Source organism: Myotis nattereri (assembly GCF_964212035.1).
Source record: "Myotis nattereri genome assembly, chromosome: X".
Taxonomy (NCBI): domain Eukaryota; kingdom Metazoa; phylum Chordata; class Mammalia; order Chiroptera; family Vespertilionidae; genus Myotis; species Myotis nattereri.
Window position 1 is genome coordinate 109,289,750 of NC_138078.1, and position 22,239 is coordinate 109,311,988.

A 22,239-nucleotide genomic window follows, 5' to 3' on the forward strand; every position below is an offset into this window, starting at 1 on the left:
CCGCCCCGCCCCTTCCTGCGGGCCCTGTCAACGGCCTCCGCTCCCGGCCGCCATCTTGGCAGTCGACACCAGAGCCGTTCGCTGCCGGAGGAGGTACTGTTCGCTGTTATGTCCGATAGTGACGATGGGAGCCCGGCCCCAGGGGGCCGGGAGAGTCCCGTGGGCATGGCGGGGGCCTGGATAGGGGCAGATGGAGATCAAGATGCCCTGATCTTCAACTCCATGCCCCAGGGGGGCGGGGGGGACGCAGCCGCCGCCATGGTGGCAGCAGAAATCTCAGCGGCCATAGAGAGCCTGAGGGAGGAGGCCGGGGCAGTGGGAGACCCCGAGGGAGGTGCCCGTGAAGAGGATCCTGACATTGGCCCCGCTGAGGAGGAGGAGGAGGAGGAAGATAAAGAGGATGACGCGAAGGAGGAGGAGGAGGAGGAGGAGAAGGAGGAGGAGGAGGAGGAAGAGGACGAGGAGGACGAGGAGGACGAGGAGGACGAGGAGGAAGAGGAGGAGGAGGAGATCGTGGTGCGACCCCACAACCTACTGCTGGACCCCACCAACCTGTTACCCTTGGCGGGCTTCCACATGATGTTCCTGGACCTGGTGCGCGGAATGCTGCGCGATCTGTCCAACAACGACCACGTCCTCCTGCGCCCCAACGCCGTTCGCAGTGTCGTTCTGCCCAGACATCACCTGCCAGGTCAGGCGGCCCAGGTCCGCGTGCTCTCGGAGCCAGATGCCTCTGGGGAGGGGGCTGCAGCTGTGCTGCCCCAGGGCCTTGGCGACAGAGCCCTAGGCTCTGGAGAGGGCTTCCTGGCCCCAGAGCCCGAGGCCAAGATGGAGGAGGAGTCTGCGGCTGGGGAGATGGCGGAGGAAGGGAAGGAGGAGCCCACACAGGAGGCCGAAGCCCCCCAGGGTGAGAATCTGGGGAGGGGATAGGGGAGCAGGTCCGGTCCGGTCGCGAGGTGGGGGGGACGGAGGGGCGGGGCACGGCGGGGGCGGGGCACGGCGGGGGCGGGGCACGGCGGGGGCGGGGCACGGCGGGGGCGGGGCACGGCGGGGGCGGGGCACGGCGGGGGCGGGGCACGGCGGGGGCGGGGCACGGCGGGGGCGGGCCGCCTGTGAGCAGGTGGTGGGCACAGCTGGCGCAGCGGAGGTCATGCTCACTCGGGTGGGCCGGGCCCTCAACACACCGCAGGCCCAGGAGAAGCCCAACCCCATTATGGCCTCCCCCGCCCCCCCCACCCCGAAAAGTCCTTTGCTCTCTCCCGCCCTCCCTCCCTCCGCTGCGCCCTCTCCCGCCCGCCCTCCACTAAGACAGCGGAGCTCATCAGTGCAGTTCAGGCCCACAGACCCAGGTCCGACTTCCCAGGGGCAGGGGCTCAGGAGGGAGCCGGGAGGAAGCGGGGGGAGGGGAACGGAAGGAAGGGCACCAGCAAACCGCATGCCTGGTGCGGGCTCTTGGCTGCTGAAGGTGTCAACATTCTTACAGGCTTGGTCCCCACACTTTGAGAACTGATCCCTGGACTTTGTAAAAATGAAAGATTCGGGGGGGTGAGTGGCTAATGAGCTTCACACAGAATTTGTCGCGGAGGCAAAACTATTTCCCCAAGACAGTTCTGACTAGAACATACAGAATACCCTGGCTGTTCAGATCCCTTTTTCTCCGCAAGGCCAGAAGCCACCAGCAGCACAGGTTTACTACAAAAAGGGAAGTAACGTCACCGTGCAAACAATTGAGCAGCAGAAAGGTGCGGGCCACGGGGGTGTTGCCGCAACGAGCAGGAAGGTGCCCAGCCCGTCTTCTCCTAGTTACTTCCATCCTCCTGCTTCTCCTGAGGGTTTATGTGTGACCCGTTCATTATGAACTGGGATTTTCTTCTGGGAATGTCTGATCCCAAAGTCTGTCTTATTCTTCACTAAAGAAACAACCAAAGAAGGGGCCGAGGGTGCTGAAAGTAAGGAAGACAGCGAGGAGTTGAACCAAAAACAGGAAGGATCTGAAATGGTTGTGGATCCTGCAGAGAGCAGAGCCAGCAAATCCAGGTATCTGTGTGTCGCTTTGAATATCACCCAACCATTCCTGGCATTTACCTGTTACTGACAGCTTTATTTTTTTTTAATTCTCCCAGTAAATTAATTTTAAAAATGTTGTTTAAGATTAGTTTTGAAATTCAATTTTAACTACTTAGAATGTTAATACACTACTCATACACCTAGTAATATAAAACACATTATGTACTGAACTATACTTCATGGCTACTCATTTGTTCTCATGAGGTCTTCTGTCCTCTATGTGTAAAGACTAAGGAAATCGGTACATAAGCCCAATATTTGTTTAGAAAGCAGTTACTAGATGCAGCAGCTAAAGTAGCTGGGCTGTGTGGTTGGGCCTTCATTGCTTGGCCATAGAAATGCAGTCTGATTATTATACTAAGTGAAATAAGCCAGTTAGAGAAAGACAAATACCATATGATCTCACTTACATGTGGAATCTAATAAACAAAATAAACTGACAAAATAGAAGCAGAGGCATGGATACATGGAACAGACTGACAGCTGTCAGACAGGAGGGGGGTGGAAAGGACTAGATGAAAGAAGGTGAAATGATTAGCCAAAGAACATATATGCCTAACCCACAGACACAGCAAACAGGTGGGGATGGCCAGAGGGAAGTGGGGGCAGGGACTGGGTGGAGGTGGGCAAAGGGGGGTGGTAAACGGTGGCATCTGTAATCATGTCAACAACAAAAATAAAGTTTAAAAAAAGAAATTCGTCTCCTATAAGAACTAGGAGACAAGGACGACTTACAAATAGCAAAATGATAACAATTTCAAGTAGGACCACATTTAATGATTAATACCTAAACTTTTGGTTGTAGATTTTTGTATTTCATGTGACAGTCAAAAGAAAAGAAGCTTAGTCATAGTATGATTATTGTTAATCACTGAATTGGTAATTAAGTCTCAAGGTTTATCTTATCTTTGACTATATTTAAATGAATAACTTTCTCTCTTTTACGGCACTTTCATAGCTGCATGTTTTATAATAGCCTCTTACATGGGTGATATGGAAACTGAGGGTCTGGGAGTGTCACTTATAGAATGAGCACAGGCTTTTAAGGTGGAGAGATTTATTTAAATACCAGTGTGGGCTCTCAAGGGAAAGAAAAGGCATTTGGGGTGCTAGGCAAGAGGGAGACAAGTTGGCATGATCACAATTGAAGCCATGGGTTATAGAAGCATCCTATACCCAAAGGTGCAGGTAACAATTAGCAGATATGTGGTCCTGCCCAAAAGTCCACAGAGACATTTGGTCTATGCCAGAAGGTCCTTGATATTTAAATTACGCTTTTCTGCAAGATTGGAGCCCTGAGCTGTCTACCTAACCCCATGTGCCATTGCAAGCGAGGCTACTGAGGCAAGAAAGGTTACTATTGGCAATGAGGCCAGAATACAATTATTGGACCAATACAACTTTATATTTTTATGTACTAATCCTATAAATCAGAAGTGTATATAAACTTTATGGGCTTTTTGAACCCAGGATGTTTCCTAAGCATGGGCGTTCTGGACAGAACCAAATATCAAGGCATTTTAGTGTGGACCAAATGTCACAATAGCTCTCTTGGACAGAATCAAATGATCTGCAAGGCAGGTTACAAGAGGGAAGCGTGGTGTTCTCTCCTCGTTGGGATATAGCGCACAAATGCAGCAGGTACACACAGGGCTATTTTCTTAGATTTAGAACGTCATTGGAGCTGGTTAATGCCTTGTAAGTGTTACTTTTCTCTCATTTCATCTTGCAGTTTGGAGAAATAGAAGATAAAGAAGAAAGAATTTCTTGTTCACTCTTCTTAGGCTTTTCATTTTCATAAATCCATGTTAATTGTATTAAACACTCATATCATTTCAAACTTCATCACCCAAAAAGTGCTATCCAATGACATCTTTTATTTCTTATAGCTATATTTGACAGCATTTGTTTTAATTAAAATAAGTTTGTTTCAATTAATAAACTGAAATGCAGGCAGAGTTCAGTTAAATAAATAATCCCAACTCATATCTCTTACCTCTTTGTTTTGAAAGGTATTACTTTCCACCATTTTGTACGCCTGCTTTAAATTATTTTATGGCAGTCCAAAATAAATTAAAAGGTCGAGTTGGAAACAATTTTTGATGTCAAGCCTTTAGAGCTGCTCTGTCTGATTTGAGATGTGCTTCACTATAAAAGGTGTCACCGCTCTCACTAATAAACTGTATACTGATTACCTGTTTAAATGATAACATATTGAATTAAAATATACTATTAAAATGAATTTTGCCAGTTTCTTTTTTGACGCAGCTACTAGAAAAGTTAAAATTACACGTGACTTGCATTATATGTCTGCTAGACAGAGGGGCTCTAGAACAGTTTCGAAGGAAACCTCATAGGTGGCCCAGCATGCCTGGAGGCCAGATGGTGCTGCTGAGCCTGGGCCCAGACATTGATTTGGAAGAGTGGTTCTCATAGTTCGATCCCCAAAACAGCATCATGAGCATCACCCAGGAATTCTGGGGCTCCACCCAAGACCTACTCAATCAGAAACTCTAAGGGTAGCCCAGCAGCCTGTGTTTAGCAGGCTCTGCAGGGGATTCTGATGCAGTGCAGGCTTGAGAAGCACTAGTTCAGGGGGCCAGTTCACTGTCCCTCAGACCGTTGGAGGGCCGGACTATAGTTAAAAAAAAAAAAACTATGAACAAATTCCTATGCACACCGCACATATCTTATTTTGAAGTAAAAAAACAAAACGGGAACAAATACAATATTTGTATTTGCATGTGGCCCACGGGCTGTAGTTTGAGGACCCCTGTACTAGTTTAAAGGTATGAGAAGCACTATTAAAGCCACAGGGGAAGAGGCTGAGACTCACCCAAGGTAGGACCTGCCTTAACTCACTGGCTTGGAACTGTTGCAGGTAAACTGAACAGGATGGCAAGGGCTGGACTGCGGAGACCAGAACTCACGGGGGCTGAGAGGTAGGGGGGCTGAGAGTGGGTGATGGCAGCAGAAAAATGCATAAGGGGGGAAAGCTGGTTCCAGAAGGATACAAACATAATACCATGTACATGAAATCTAAAACCATGCAAACTGATCACCATACATTGATTGTGGATACAAGTATCAGGAGTAAAAAGCATGCTCATGGGAGCTGTGTACCAATGTGGCAAGTGCAACAGCATGTGTGGGAAAGATAAAACACTTCATTTAGGATGATGGTTATGTCTTGGAGAAAGAAAGGGAAGGGGATCTTGCTGAAGAGGCTTCAACAGTGGGCTTCAACTTAAGAAATGTAATGTTACATATCTAAAGCTTGGCGGTACATACATAGGTGTTGATAGTATTATTCCCTATATCTTTGTGTAAGTCTGAGGTATTTCCTAATAAAAATGAGAAAAATAAAAAGAGGAAAGGAAGAGAATGTGTTTAATCTGTGGACTCTGTCTAAAGGGGGAAAAGGTGGAGTCCTATTTGACCAAAGCATCAGAGAAGGGGCAGGGCAGGGCTCTTGCAGTTGAAACTAGACAGCCTCATTTTTGCATTTAGTTAAGGTTTCCTAAGCGCTTTCTTGATTGCACTGATACCTTCTCTTATATTCTATGGTAGCACATCTCATATTCTAACTTATATTGTCATTCTTTAATTGAGGTGAAATTTACATAAAACTAACCATTTAAAAGTGAGCAATTCAGTGACAATCACAATTTTGTGCATCCATCAACTCTTTAGTTCCAAAATATTTTCATCACTCCAAAACCCTGTTCCCACTAGTCATTCTCCATCTCCCCATCTCCCCATCCCCCCAGCCTCTGACAACCATCAATCTGTTTTCCACCTCCATGAATTTACCTATTATTGGACATATTATATAAATAAAATCATATAGCCGACCTTTTGTGTCTGGTTTCTTTCACTTAGCATAATGTTTTCAAGAGTCATCCACATTGTAGCATATATTTGTACTTCATTCCTTTTTACAGCTTAATAATATTCTATTGTATGCATGTACCTCAATTTGTTTATCCATTCTTCTGTTAAAGCAAAGCAAACTTCACATGCCCACAATTACTTTTTGTGTGTGTCGATGTTTTAAAATGTATTATGTATTCCTTATGGCTGGAACCACATGGTGAAACAGTGAGGCACAGGCCCCTTGTCATCATTACCTAAAATGAAAGGGCAGGCCAGTAGACATTTTTTCCATATAGTGTGCTTTGAGCACCTTCAAATTGTTTTTGATTTGTCAGTGCTTACATTGTATACTAGTGAGCTGATAGTATAGTCTTGCTCTTAGACCCAGGCAAGAGGCATTTCTGTCCTGAGCTCCGTGCTTTAGAGTCCCCACTTTTGTCCTCTTCCAACCATGCCCCTCCCTACAGAGCCAGGAGCCCAGCCCCTGGAACAAGGGGTGTGCCCCTGCTAGCCCATGTTTCAGGTACCTGGCACCCCTTTACCTCCCAAGTCTGCTGCCAGGGCCTGTGTACTTCTCCTGGAGCTGTCCTTGGAAGGGCTGACTACATTGCTGGGATTTGTGCTCCCAGGCCTAGGGGGTGGTAGTATATGCCCAGACCTGGGGATGGGTCTGGTCTAGGTGATTGGGAAGGGGGGCAGCTCTACCTACACCATTGGATAAGGTTCATATTATAAGGAGCCTCCCCCAAACCATGCTACCAATTTCATGATGGATTTTGGAAAATCTTTATTATGGAAAAGTTCAAACATAAAAGTAGAGAGACTGTTACGGTGAATGACTGACCACATACCCATCATCCAGCTTCAACAATTATCAGTATGTTCAATCTTGTTTCATTTATATCTCCACCCATTCTTTATCTCCCAATGAACGATTTTGAAGCAAATCCCAGATATCATTTTATCTGTAAATACTTCAATAAACATTTGTAAAAACTAAGGACCCCCTTTTATTAAAAAAACTAGAGGCCCGGTGCATGAAAATTCATGCACTGGAGGGGGGCCCAGCCTGCCCCCTCTCAGAGTTCGGGAGCCCTCAGGGGCAGGAGGTGACCTGGTGATCAGGGGAATGCAACACCTCATCGCACCTCTGCTGCTGCCACTGCCGGCAGGGCAAGCCTCAGCAGACCCTGGTTACCTGAGCCTCGGGCGGCCAGGCAGCCACCATCCGAGGTTTGTCTGTGCCTCAGGCTGGCCCTGGGTGGCTGGGGGGCTGAGGGAACTGGGAGGCTCTAGAGGCAGATGTGCAGAGTGGCCAGGCCTTGCTTTGCCGCACGCCTGACGCCCTGGCGGGACTGAGGGGACTGGGCACCACCATCTTGTGGCTGTGGGCGCCGCCATCTTTGAGGGCATGACATCAATTAGCATATTCCCACCTTATTGGCTGTGGGCACTGCCATCTTTGCAGGCAGGGCAGTCAATTAGCATATTCTCTCCTTATTGGCTCTTGCCATCTTTGCGACAGCATGAGGGTCAATTAGCATATTACCACTTTATTAGATAGGATACTAGATGTCCGGTGCATGAAGTTCGTGCACGGGTAGGGTCTCTAGGCCTGGCTGGCGATCAGGGCTGATCAGGACCTTCTGACTACTGGTCGGGGCCTTCCTTTGTTCTGCACCACCCCCTGGTGGTCAGCGCATGTCATAGCAAGCAATTGAACTCCCTGTCTCCCAGTTGAACTCCCAGGGGCACAATTTGCATATTAAGCTTTTATATATATAGACTAGTGGCCTGGTGCACCAAATTCGTTCACGGGGGAGGGTGTGTTCCTCAGCCTGGCCTGCACCCTCTCCAATTTGGGACCCCTCGAAGGATGTCCTACTGCCAGTTTACAGGGATCGGGCCTAAACCGGCAGTTGGACATCCCTCTTGCAATCCAGGACTGCTGGCTCCTAACCACTCACCTGCCTGCCTGCCTGCCTGCCTGATTGCCTCTAACCACTCTGCCTGCCGGTCTGCTCGCTCCCAACTGCCCCCCACCCGCTCCTGGCCTGCTTGACCCCAAATGCCCCCCCACCAGCCTGATCACCCCAAACTGCCTCCCCCCCTGCTGGCCTGCTTGCCCCTACCTTCCCTCCCCATTGGTCTGCTCATCCCCAACTGTCCCCCTGCTGGCCTGCTCACTCCAAACTGCCCCCCACCCGCTGTCCTGTTCAGCTCCAACTGACCCCCACTGATGGCCTGCTTGTCCCCAACCGGCCCCCCTGCTGGTCTGCTTACCCCCAATGGCCCTGCACCCCAACAGCCTGATCACCCACAGCTACCCTCCCCTCTTGGCCTCTAATCCCCTCTACCTTGGCCCCGCCACCATGGCTTTGTCCAGAAGAACATCTGGAAGGCCTCCCAGTCTCATTAGCATATTACCCTTTTATTAGTATAGATGAATTATTTTATAGAATGGGCATTTTATTACAGATGGTTTCCCATGGCACTTTTTCTAAAGAAGTAAAAATTACTTTAAAAAATGTCTCAGGAAGACTTTGGGAAATTTACAGTATCTGCTTTTCTTCCAATAAAGTTGTCACTTTTATGCCAGAGTGAGAAGTATTTGTATGCTTTGTATGTCAGCATTGGGCCACTGTGACTGGGGGGCACTTAGCTTGACTTGAGAGTAATTATCTTGCTCACTGGCTGGGAGGGAGGGTGTGTGGCAGAGGAGATAAATACTCGGTTCTGGATTATCCATAGATTGCTGACTTTCTGGATTGATTGTGCAAGCCCCTCCTTTTATTGATGTCCACCTTCTATTGACAGACATCTACCCTGGGAGAGAAATGAGATGAAACTCTCTTTCTTGTCATTGTAAAAAGCATTTGAATTCCTAAGGTGTGATAAGGCCACCCAGCCATCCACAGTCAAGGCACACATTTTCATGGAGGATGTTCCCACTCCTGAATAAATAAAAACAATTTTTTCTTTTAATTTAAACTTTCTTCTATAACCGTTTTCTTGTTACTTAAAAGCTAGTTTTTTTGAAACTATTTCCAAAGCTTTTCAAGTTGTATATGTCCTTGGAATGAATTTATAAATTAGAATTGAGCCCGGTGGGTGTGACTCAGTGGTTTAGCATCGACCTATGAACCAGGAAGTCACAGTTTGATTCCAGGTCAGGCCACATGCCCGGGTTGTGGGCTTGATCCCCAGTACGGGGCGTGTAGGAGGCAGCCGATCAGTGATTCTCTCTCATCATTGATGTTTCTTTCTTTTTTAAAAAAAATACATTTTATTGTTTTTTTTTTTCAGAGAGGAAGGGAGAGGGACAGAGAGTTAGAAACATTGATGAGAGAGAAACATCGATCAGCTGCCTCCTGCACTCCTCCTACTGGGGATGTGCCCGCAACCCAGGTACATGCCCTTGACCGGAATCGAACCTGGGACCCTTCAGTCCGCAGGCCGATGCTCCATCCACTGAGCCAAATCAGCCAGGGATCATCCCTGATGCTTCTATCTCTCTCCCTCTCCCTTCCTCTCTGAATCAATAAGAATATATTTGAGAGAGAGAGAGAGGAGTATATATGTTTGTAAATAACAAAACATGTATTTGATGCCCTTAGAAAGTCTTATTTTCTTTCATTAATACTTGTGCAGTATAGGGAACTCCATAGATTCTCTTAATTTGAAGAAAGTTAGAGGGAAAGGTACTAATTCAGAGCTCCTTGGGAAAATGTGTCACTTATATATTTTTTATGTTTATTTTTTTAAATCAAAAACTGAAATATTTTCTACTCAGAAAATATATTTGGATCTAAATATCTTCTATAATTTTAACCCTAACATATCAATTTAAATATTTTAAAAATTGTTGGGATATTTGTTTTTTTTTTTAAGTAAGTTAGATTACTGAAGTTCTACATGTTACTGGATCACCTGGGGTAATTTTCTGATTGGAAAATTAAGAATTATAGTCAGAGGGGAGGACATGAGAATTTTTAAAGAACATATTCAATTTACTTTAGAAGCCGAACCTCTCTTATCATGTGACTTGTTTTGTATGTTTGTTAAACTATATTCTCACATAAGCATTGCTGCTATTGGGACAAACAGTGACAGCTGATTTGGGTCATTTGAAAGTCCGTCCACTGTCTGTTTTAATTTGTATGTTTGTTTTGACTCTGTCATATGCTCAATCTTCAGTGGAAGTCATGAGAACCTATTATTTTTTCATGCTCCCTCCTTTACATTGGAAATACTCTTTTTTACTCAGAGGGACCTTAACTTTAATGTAAGGGATTGTTTCCGTTGCCAACGGTTTTCTTCCTTGCCAAGTAAGACAGTTGTTGTGAACTCTTTAGTGATGCCTTGCCCAGGATATTTGCAGATGTGGTTGGGAAAAGTCATTTCATCCCTGACCTTTGCATGTCAGGTGCTGGGGTGCCTGGGGTGCTGCCATGCCTGCGCCCCCAGCCCTCCCTTAGCGATTGCAGATCAGGGGGCTGCTGGCATGGCTGCACCCTGCCGCTGCACCAGGTGCCCATGGTGCTGCCATGCCTGTGGCCCTGTTCTCCCTTCGCATCGCAGATCAGAGGGCTGCAGGCACGTCTGCACCCTGGGGCTGCACCAGGTGCCCATGGTGCAGCCATGCCTATGTATGCAAATTAGCCGCCATCTTTGTTGTCAGTTAATTTACATATCACCCTGATTAGCCAATGGGAAGGGTAGCGAAGTTACGGTTAATTACCATGTTTGTCTATTATTAGATAGGATAATTGCAATACCTTATCAAACTTAAAAAAAAATCTTGCCCTACCCAGTTTGGCTCAGTGGATAGCCACTGGGTCCCAGGTTCGATTCCCGGTCAAGGGCACATATCTCATACCTTGGTTGTAGACTCAATCCTCACACTTGGTTGGGACATGTGTGAGAGGCAACCAATTGATGTATCTCTCTCATATCAATGTTTCTCTCTCTGTCCCCTTCCGTTCCATTTTCTCTAAAAATCAATGGAAAAATATCCTTGTCTGAGGATTAGAAAAATGTTTATTGTCTTTTATTTATTTTATTTTTAATATTTATTGTTGAAAGTATTACATATGTCCCCTCCCCCCCCCCATTGTCCTCTTCTAGCCCGCCACTCTCCTCCACACACCCCCCCCCCCCGCCCCAGGCCTTCACCACCCTATTTTCTGTGTCCATGGGTTATACATATATGCATACAAGTTCTTTGGTTGATCTCCCCACCCATCCACCCTCCCCTGCCTTCCCTCTGAAATTTGACAGTCTTCCATGCTTCTATGTCTCTGGGTCTATTTTGTTCATCAGTTTATGTTGTTCAATAAATTCCACATATGAGTGAGATCATGTGATGCTTGCCTTTCTCTGACTGGCTTGTTTCTCTTAGCATAATACTCTTTAAAAAATTCACAGTAATCCTATCTAATAAAAGAGAAACATGGTAATTAGCATACGACCGCTACCCTTCCCATTGGCTAATCAGGGCAATATGCAAATTAACTGCCAGCCAAGATGGGGACGGCAGCCAGGCAGCTTGAAACTAACATGAAGCTTGCTTGCTTCAGTGATGGAGGAAACCAACATTCCCCGCCTGCCTTGCCAGCCTCTGAGCTTGCAGTTTGAAACATAGTTACAAATATAGAAGCTAAAAATAAACCCAGAAACCTGCTTTCAGCGAGCTGGGATCTCAGAGCTGGAGTTATACATTGTTTCGATTATAGAACCCAAATAAGCGAGATACCTGCTTTCAGCAGCAGAGGCCTCAGAGCTGGAGCCAGAGCTAAAGCTGGCCCAGAATAAAAAAAAAAGAAAAAAAGTAGCGGTTGGGAGCTTCTGTCACCCGCCAGCCTGAAAACAGCCCTCAGCCCCTCACCTAGACTGGCCAGGCACCCCAGTGGGGACCCCCACCCTGAAGGGTGTGTGACCAGCTGCAAACAGCCATCATCCCCTCACCCAGGCTGGCCAGGCACCCCAGTGGGGACCCCACCCTGATCCAGGACACCCTTCAGGGCAAACCAGCCGGCCCCCACCCATGCACCAGGCCTCTATCCTATATAGTAAAAGGGTAATATGCCTCCAAGCACCAGGATCAGTGGAGCCGCGAGGCCTCCCAGCACCGGGATCAGCAGAACCGAGAGGCCTCCCGGCACCGGGGGGGGGGGGGGTTGGGGCGCCGCCCTCTATCACCCACAGAGCAGGGCCGATCAGGGGGTTGGAGTGCCCCAGTGTGACAGGGGGCAGCGCCCAAACCACCTGATCGGCCTGCGGCTCTGTGTGTGACAGGGGGCGGTGCCCCAACCCCCTGATCGGCCCTGCTCTGTGTGTGACAGGGTGCGGCACCCCAACCCCCTGATCGGCCCTGCTCTGTGGGTGATAGAGGGCGGCGCCCCAATCCCCCCCCCCCCACGGGCCCTGCTCCGTGTGTGATGGGGTAGAGCCATAACCTCCCCATCGGCCCTGCTCTGAGTGTGACAGTGGCATTGCCCCAACCCCCTGATTGGTCCTGCTCTGTGGGTGATACAGGGCGGTGCCCCAACCCCCTGATCCTCCCTGCTCTGTGTGTGACAGGGAGCGGTGCCCCAACTCCCCTATAGGCCCTACTCTGTGAGTGACAAGGGTGAGCTCCTCAACTCCCTGATGGGCCCTTCTCTGTGCTTGACAGGGGGGAGCTCCCCAAACCCCCTGATTGACCCTGCTCTGTGCGTGAGAGGTTAAGGAGCCCCAACCCCCCTGATGGGCCCTGCTCTGTGAGTGACAGGGGGCAGTGCCCCAACCCCCTGATTGGCCCTGCTCTGTGAGTGACAGGGGGCAGTGCCCCAACCCCCTGATTGACCCTGCTCTGTGAGTGACAGGGGGCAGCGCCCCAACCCCCCAATTGGCCCTGCTCTGTGTGTGACAAGGGGTCGCGCCGCAACCTCCCCATCGACCCTGCCTTGAGTGTGACAGGGGGCGGTGCCCCAACCCCCCAATCGTCCCTACCCTGAGTGTGACTGAGGGTGGCATCGCAACCTCCTGATCCGCCCTGCTCTGTGCATGACAGGGGGCGGTGCCCCAACTCCCCAATTGGCCCTGCTCTGAGCAGGACCAGGGGCTGCACCTAAGGATTGGGCCTGCCCTCTTCCACCCGGGGAGCAGGCCTAAGCCAGCAGGTCGTTATCTCCCGAGGGGTCCCAGACTGCGAGAGGGCACAGGCCAGGCTGCGGGGACTCCCGCTTCCCCCCGGAGTGCACAAATTTTTGTGTACTGGGCCTCTAGTTGCTTAATATTATAAAATATCCAGTGTTCATATTTCCAAAATTGTCTCATAAATGTTTTTGTTGTATAACTTTTTTGAATCAGGCCCTAATGAGGCTCATGATAGGTTTTTTGATACTGATACTTTGTGATATAAAAGGGTAAGGATTTGGGAGCATACAATTGTTTGGCCCTCAAAACCATGCTACGTTGGCCTCTAGTAATGAATATGGCCCTGTCACCACAAAGTAGCTTTTTTTCCTTTTCTAGATTGCTGTGTCTAAACATTAGTTTAGTATTTCACTGGACTCTGGAAATTCTTTATAAGAACAGTAAGACAGTTGTGAAAGAAGAAAAAAGTCAAGTTTAGCCTTGAAACTTGAAAATTGTTACACAACCAGCACATAGTTTGCCTAAGGGAAAAAAAAACTGCATGCACACATGCACATACACATACACAATCAAATGACAACTTTTGATATACCTAGGAATGTTTTTGCAAATGGCAGTACAAAGCATATTTGTGTTATATCATTTCACCTTAGGATAAGGACCAACATTAGTACATTGGAAATGTGATATTGAAAGAGCACTTCAGCATAGGTTAATTAAGACCAAAATGGTGCAACTCCTTTATGATATTTTTAATGCACTGAAAATTGGAAAGCAGGATGGAAAAGCAGGCTTATGATTGAATGTTAGGTTGAGAAAAATGGTGGGTGGTTAGACATGTGCTCTTTAAACCTGCTGAGCGTATACTTAGTCATGCAGCTTTCGGTAAGTTGCTGTCTTCAATATCATTGGGAAATATTGATATACGCCATGTGAGTATCACCAACCAGATGTAGTGGATATACTGGAGCCAGTAGCAGCATTCCTGCTGGAGGGTCTGATTTATTCTTCTTTACTTTTTAATTTATTCATTCAAGAAGCCTTTAAACGAGTATAGATTATGTGCAAGATGCTGTGATGGATTCAAAGAAGACTAGGACATGTTTTCTATCTTATTGTTTCTTATAGTGAAAGGCAGGGATGAAAAATTTGTTTCATCTTGTGGATTAGGTCTGCCTAGAGTACTGTTTCGAGAATGATCTTGAGATTGAGTTTTGTGTTCAGTAGGAAGACAGCTAAGATTTATTAGTCATGTCTTTTATTGGTTGCTTGTTGGGGGATGACTTGAAGCATTTGTTCCACATATTGCCATCCTGGGCTAAGGAATGGAGGGAGATATTCATGCATACAAATAATAATCTGCAAGGCAGAATGTTAAAAATTAGAGCTGTGCTCTAGCTGGTTTGGCTCAGTGGATAGAGCGTCAGCCTGCGGACTGAAGGGTCCTGGGTTTGATTCTGGTCAAGGGCACACGCCTGGGTTGCGGGTTCGATCCCCAGTAGGGGGCATGCAGGAGGCAGCCGATCAATGATTCTCCCTCATTGATGTTTTGATCACTCTCTCTCTTCCTCTCTGAAATCAATAAAAATATATTTTAAAAAATATATTTGTAAAAGGAGGTTCAAATAAAGTGCTGTAGACAGGCAGTAGAAAGAATGATGGGGGTGTCAAGGTGGGGAGGAGACCCATAAAAATTTCTTGAAGGTGCTAGTTAATCTGCACCTTGAAGTGTTAAATACAATCTCACTAGATTAACAAAAGGGGACATTCTTATCGTTGGAGGAGTTTGAGTAAAAGCATAGATTGTGGTGGCAGGGTGGATTGTGGGAGAAAGATGATGGAGATAAGCAGATGAGTTAGGAGCTTTGTCAGGAACTGGTGAGGATCTGCTGTAACAGACAAATTGGAGAGAAGGGTGTAGGTCTGGAATATTTTAGAGATGCCTTCAAGATGATGTTGAGAAGCAAAGGATTGAGGGAGGGGGTGAAGATGAGGTATATGAGAAATATGAATTCTGTTTTGGACATGTTGACTATGGATTGTTGGAGGGGACTGTTGGGTCATGGTTTCCAACAGGGTTGGGAGGTACTCCCAATGAGAGGAGAGCAACTACAAGAGTCAGGGTCATGGGAACCAGCTACCAAGAAAGACATATGGGATCACTCCCAGAAGAAGACACATTACAAAGCCTTCTCAGAACAGAGTGAAGAAAACCCAAATCCAAGCCTGCTATGGGGTAGTCATGGGAGGGCAAGCAAGACATTGTCAATGCAAAGCACTTATTAGGAACTTGCAGTTCAAGAGTAACACACTGCTGCCACCTAGGGGTTGCATGTAAAAATGAAATGGCAGCATTGTGAAATCCACTTGCAGTGGTTCTCAACCTTCCTAACGCCGCGACCCTTTAATACAGTTCCTCATGTTGTGGTGACCCCCAACCATAAAATTATTTTCGTTGCTACTTCATAACTGTAATTTTGCTACTGTTATGAATCATAATGTAAATATCTGATATGCAGGATGTATTTTCATTGTTCGCGATCCACAGGTTGAGAACCGCTGAGAGAGGACATCATTCTGGAGCCAGCAAAACCCCTTCTCTGAAAAGCCTTTTTATAATTTTCCCTTGAACTCTTTTTAGCCTAGCTCTATTTTTCTGTCCCCAGTGAAGAAAACCGTGGAGGCATGTGTTCTGTAGTACCCTTTCTTTCTAGAAGGATTTAAACCTTAACGCCAGACTAATTCCCGTCAGCTATGCATGGTAACACTGAATTGAGATCTTTCATGCTGCTCCTACTGCCCTTCAGCTACAGAGCAGGGGTCTGACCTGGAGCACAACTCCCTGCTGGATGCACCAAACCCCTGGTTTTGACTTCACTGGCTGGCTCTGACTTTTGAAACCAGAATATCTTATATTTTGCCTCTGGAGGCACCGCTTACTCATTGTTTTCTTGGTCAACCCCCTTTTCTGGAGTGGTACTGAATCTTCATACTTTTGCTCAGTCACTCAACAAACATTTCTTGAGTGTGCTAAGTACTGAGGATACATTGGGGAACAAAAACAGGTGGGATCCCTCAAAAATTGTGTTACAGTCCAACTGTAAAGACAAAAACAATCATATGGACTGTGATAATTGCTATGAAGTAAAGGTTATGTATGACACAGTGAGAATAGGTTAACAGGGGAATCTGACCTAGTCTTGAAGGGTAGCAAAAACTTTTCTGAGAATGTGCCATTTAAGTTGAAATTTGAAGGGTTCGTAGGAATTTGCTAGGAATGAACTGCTCTGAAAAAAAGCATGTAATCCACAGGAAAAGAAGGAGCCACCCTTCAGGTTTCTCTGTCTTTTAGGATGATAGTGCAGTAGAGAAATTCAACAGTTTACACAGACAGTCTGTAGGAGAATCCTTGTTTTTAAAAAACCTTTAAAAAATGTATTGATTTTTTTTAGAAGGAGGGAGAGAGAGAAGCATCGATTTGTTGTTCACTTATTTATGCTTTCAATCTTGGCGTATTAGCACAATGCTCTAACCAACTGAGCTATCTGGCCAGAGCCAGGTGAATCCTTAATCCTGAGTTGGCATGTCCATTAAAGTGAAAAGTGTGTGTGTTAAATAAAAATAATAATTATAATAACAACAACAAAAAGTCAGGACACGTAGAAATGAAAAACCAAAAAAGAAATAACCCCAAATTAGACTGCCCCTTTTGGAAAGGAATAGATATCAATCAATAGATAAGGAAATACTTGTTTTCTTGAAGTCTTGAAATACTGTGTTTTGGTTTCTTTTTCATTTTTCTTTTTCTTTCTGAGAATTGAACCAATTTTATAAATCTCCATATACATTCATTTCAACTGGAACATAATGTCTTAAATATCTTAACAACTTGAACCTGAACCAAACCAACATATCAAAATCTACCTGAACTTCAGATTCTTCATTGATAAAATAGAGTTAATAACAGCTATATCCTGAGGTTTTTGGAGACATAATGAGTTAACACTTGCAAAGCACTTAAACCAGTTCCTGATCCATAATAAGCACATAATATATGTTAGTATTTTTTTTTTTAAAAAATATATTTTATTTATTTCAGAGAGGAATGGAGAGGGATAGAGAGATAGAAACATCAATGATGAGAAAGAATCATTGATCGGCTGCCTCCCGCACGGCCCCCACTGGGGATCAAACCTGCAACCCAGGCATGTGCCCTTGACCAGAATCGAACCCGGGACCTTTCAGTCCACAGGCCGATGCTCTATCCACTGAGCCAAACCGGCTAGGGCAATATATGTTAGTATTATTATTTCAGGGCTGACCTGATTATAAAACATGTCAGGGTAAATACAGGCTAATGGAGCATCTTCAGTGCCATGGGAAAGGCTGGTTACTCCAACTACACAAAAGGCCAACCCTTATACTAGAAATGGTAAGTGATAAAAAGAATCAAGCCCAGTACACTGCATGTGAGTTACCTGGTTTGCAGAAGTACACAAAGAGAGAAGCTTATTATATAGTTCATGTTCACAAGGGACCTCCTCTTCCTTCATTCCTAACAGGTAATCTAGTCTCTACCCAAATGCCTCCAGAAACAGGGAGTTTCCTATTTTTGAAGAAAGGTAATTTCATTTATTGGTAGATAATTCTAATTTTCAGGTCAATCTTTAGATTGCATAGTCCAAAATCATATTCCTCATATGTTCACCTGTTAATCTTCCTTCTGCCCTGAGGAACCAAACAGAACCAAAATATTTCCCTCACAATTGGCAAAATTGGAATAAGGACTATAGGCTGCACTAGTGTATCACTGTCAGACTTACTGAATTTTACAACTGTACTGTGGTTATCCATGAGAATGTCCTTGTCCTGGGAAATTATGCTGTGAATATTAAGGAGAAAAGTGCCATGATGTATGCAACATACTTTCAAATAATTCAGGGAAAAGAGAACATTAATATATAAGTAGTGACAGAAAGAGTGATAAGACAAATGCCAAAATATTTAAAATTGGTGGGATCTGGATAGATGGTATATGAAAATTCTTTGTAGTATTCTCTTTTTTTCTTTCTTTGTAGTATTTTTGCAACTATTCTGTAACTGAAATTATTTCAAAATAAAAAGTTAAATTTAAAAATCCTCCCTCTTTCATAAGACAGTTCCCCAAAGGCTTGAGAACAATTACCACATTTTTATTCTATTTTTCTCTTTCCTTCCTTCCTCCCTCCCTTCCTTCCTTCCTTCCTTCTTTCTTCCCTCCCTCCCTCCTCCTTCCTTCCCTCCCTCCTTCCCTCCCTTCCTACTTTCCTTCCTTCCTTCTTTCCTTCCTTCCTTCCTTCCTTCCTTCCTTCCTTCCTTCCTTCCTTCCTTCCTTCCTTCCTTCCTCAATAAATATTGATTGAGCATCTGCTTTGTGCCATCTGTTTTTGTGGAAATTGGGGGCACTTAGGGAAGACCAAATGTCATCAAATTACACACAAATAATTCTATTCTTCCTTTGATAGAATTACAATGGAAGAATGGGGTGGGTGGTATGAGAAAGCCTACCATAAGGTTCTAAACCTAGCAATTGGCTGCAGCCTAAGGTTGTAAGGATGCAAAGGGCAGTAAGCCAGAGAGATTAGCACTCCTTTATGAAAAATCTGTTGGCTGAGGGGAAGGATTTGTGGGCCCAGGTGAGCAGCTTCGGACAAGCAGTTGACAAGTTGTTCCATCTGCTTCCTTAAATGTCACAGAGTGTTGGAAAGAGATTACCCAGATTTGAATGACAGCTGCTGTGTCCCAGCGATGTAATTGTGAAACAAATAGAAGAGCCTTAGTGCCTTGGTGCAGTTTGGAATCAATCAACGGTAGGAGTCATTAGCTGACCTCTCAGAATGTTTTGGACTTCCTTAGGAACCAGACCCCAAGTTCTCCTCTGCCAGTGCTCCTGCCCCCATCAATCACAACCATGCCTAATGGCACAGCTATGGAAGTTGGGCCCTTTGCCACAAATGTCAAGCTTGGGTTTGTGTCAGGCTACAAGAGTCCTGGGGACAGAAATTCTAACAGGAGCCATGCCAGTTTCTGCAGCAGGATTTGCCTTACAGCCTAGGTGAGAAAACTTAAGCTTCAGAGCCATCAATGTGTACTTTGTTCTGAGAAAAAAAAAGCCATTAAATATTAGAAGATCAAGGTGAGGGTGTACATGTAAAGCCAAGTGCTGAGAATATAAGCCCTTAATGAACGGCAGCCATCCTTCTTGTCATGATTGGTGCCAAATGGGCCAGGTAAGGGAAAATGGTAGCATGAAGATGTTGGATATTTAAACCTACAGGGCACCTCTCTGTCAAGGGACAAGGGACAGGGCTCCAGGTGGAAAGGTACAAGTTACTTTTGCCTGTCTCATAGTTTTGCTTAACACACACACCTAGTATTCTAAAAGTCAATACTCAAAATCTAGTACACATTTTATTCATTCATTCATTCATTCATTCATTCAATGAATGAATTGAGTACTTGCTATGTACCAGACACTATCCTAGATGCCAGGGATATTCACATAAAGGAAATAAGTAAATACAAACCTCATATTTCTATATACCATGAGAGATTTCACAGTGCTTTCATATACATGATTTAATTTGATCTTCATGACAATCAAATGAGATTGATACTATTGTGATTTATCTCCATTTTATAGATGAGGAAACTAACATACTCAGAGAATAATGAATTGTTCCAAGAATGGCAGAGCTGACATTTAAGCCCAGGCCTCCAGGCTGCATGTTAGTGCTTCCTTCATTGCACAGATAGCCGCCAGCCTTATCTACTCTCCAGCCTCCCTTTTCCAGTTGGGCACCCAGGGTTTTCCTGCCTGCCTTCCACCTCTGCACTCCAGCATCCTCCCTTTCATACTCTAGATCTGGTTTATGCCGCAGCAATCCAGTCCATCAGTCAGTCAGCAGGGATTTTTCCAAGTACTCAGCACTGTTACTTCACAGTAAATAGATACCAAAGGACCACTTGGGCCTCAATTACAGTGGGGCCTTGACTTACCAGTGTCCCGACTAACGAGTTTTTTGAGATACCAGCTGTCTCCAGGCCGATTTTTTGCATTGAGTTGAAAGAGTAATTTGAGTTAACGAGCTCCTTAACGAGCTCCGTCTCGGAAGGAATTAAACTCGTAAGTCAAGGCCCCGCTGTACCTCAGTGGATACAGACTAGCAGGGAGGGGCTAGTCTATATTTCCTGAGGTGTTGCAGTTGTGCAAATGTGGTTGAATATTTAGCTGGGCCCCTCTATGTTGGGAGTCTGGGGGAGCACTCTCCTATGTTCAGAGACCTGGGGCAGAGCGAGAAGAACTTGTCAAATAACAGTTTCAGATGCCAGGGCCCTCATCAGAAGTTTGGCACTGGGCTCCCTCAGATTTGGTGGCCTGTGCTCTCCTGTGGTTAAAACACTCCCCTTGGAAATCCTCCCACTGTAATCCGGGTTTTAGACAGACTGCTAGATTGTTGCAATTAAAGCAACTTCTAGGGACGACTATTTGAGGAGCACAAGATTTAGGTCTGCTCTGAAATGATACACTTGCACTGTATGAACTTTTCCAGAATGCGAAGCACTCAGGCTTTTGGACAGGCTTTCTCCATATTAAGGCATATAAATAACTCAACAAAGCAGCATTTCTTTTCAAAATTATTTGAATTCCTTGTAGATTAATGGTTCTGGTCAACTCCATGCCAACACAGTGCTGTGGGAAGTGTAAGGGTTTGAAGTAGATGGACCTTTTTCCAAAAAATGACCTCACCTCTTCCAAGCTGTGCAACTTGAGGCTTCTTACTTAACCTCTCTGAGTCTCAATTTCTATTAAATGTAGCAATCCATAGGATAGCTTTGAGAATTAAGGGAACTGGCATATGTAAAGCACCTGACACAATGCCTAGCACATTGGAACATTCAATAAATATTTATTCCTTCAACCTCTTTTTGGGCTAATTGAAGAGGCAGAACCAGTCTGAAAGAGTGAGAAGTAAAAAAATGTAGTTGTTTAAAAATGCAATTTTAATATTTTCATGTATCTACACAAATAGAAAATAGAACAATAGCAGACATACTACAGGAGGGACTCAGAATTATTTTTTAATTTAATTTTATTTTTTATTTTGTTTTTTTTTATTTTGTTTTATTGCTCAAAGTATTACAAAGAGTATTACATGTCTCCTTTTTTTCCCCTTGCAGAATTAATTTAATGTACCTTATAAAAATATGTAGAAAGAGGTAATAACAGATGATAGTTATTAAGTAATTATGTGTCAAAAACCATTCTCAAGACTTTACAAGGACTAACCCCTTTCATCTTCACAATAACATTGGAGCTAGATGTGGTTATAAACCTCATTCACAGCTGTGAAAACTGAGGCACAGGAGGATTAAGAACCTAACAACTAAGTGGCAGATGCAGAATTCAAACTGAGTTGGTTGGGCTGCTGAGCTTGTGTACTTCACCACTATTACCCCATCTTTTTAAAAAATATATTTTTATTGATTTCAGAGAGGAAGGGAGAGGGAGAGAGAAGTAGAAACATCAATGATGACAATCATTGATCGGCTGCCTCCAGCACACCCCCCATCAGGGATCGAGCCTGCAACCTGGGCATGTGCCCTGACCAGGAACCAAACCCTGGCCTCCAGGTTCACAGGTCAACGCTCAACCACTGAGCAACACTGGCCAGTCTGCCCCATCTATTTTTAAAGTATAAAACAAAACATAGCCTTTAATTATAGTATGCATCATTTTCCCTTAGGCCTAATGAATGTAATACTGAGTCAGAAAAAGAGTGTCAACTGTAATTTTGTCCAGGGATCCAGCATTTATTCTTTATCTCTCCCAGAGAGTCAAAGTGTGAATACCTATTATTAAATAGTCAAATACTGATGAAACATATGGAAGTGGTTACTCTTAATATTGATTGACAGGGCCAGATACTGAACATACTTTATGAAATGTATAACCAGTGAAAAAGGTCATATAAAAATTTTTAAAGAAATTAATTAAGGCTAACAACATTCAGTGAACAACTACGTACAATCTTACACACTACTCCAAAATTAACATTTTACAAAGAGATTTTTAATGAAATACACAAATTGGATAAATTATTTTAATTATAATTA

General features: G+C 45.0%; 1 protein-coding gene across 1 annotated transcript; it reads left to right on the forward strand.

Moving 5' to 3' along the window:
• Nucleotides 1–108: 108 nt before the first annotated feature.
• On the forward strand, nucleotides 109–5,413 carry CT47C1 (cancer/testis antigen family 47 member C1; the record flags this gene model as incomplete). Its single annotated transcript, XM_081081010.1, has 3 exons — nucleotides 109–907; nucleotides 1,917–2,037; nucleotides 3,800–5,413. 3 exons carry the CDS (start codon nucleotides 109–111, stop codon nucleotides 3,810–3,812), a joined length of 933 nt encoding a protein of 310 aa, XP_080937136.1. The 3' UTR covers nucleotides 3,813–5,413.
• Nucleotides 5,414–22,239: the final 16,826 nt, after the last annotated feature.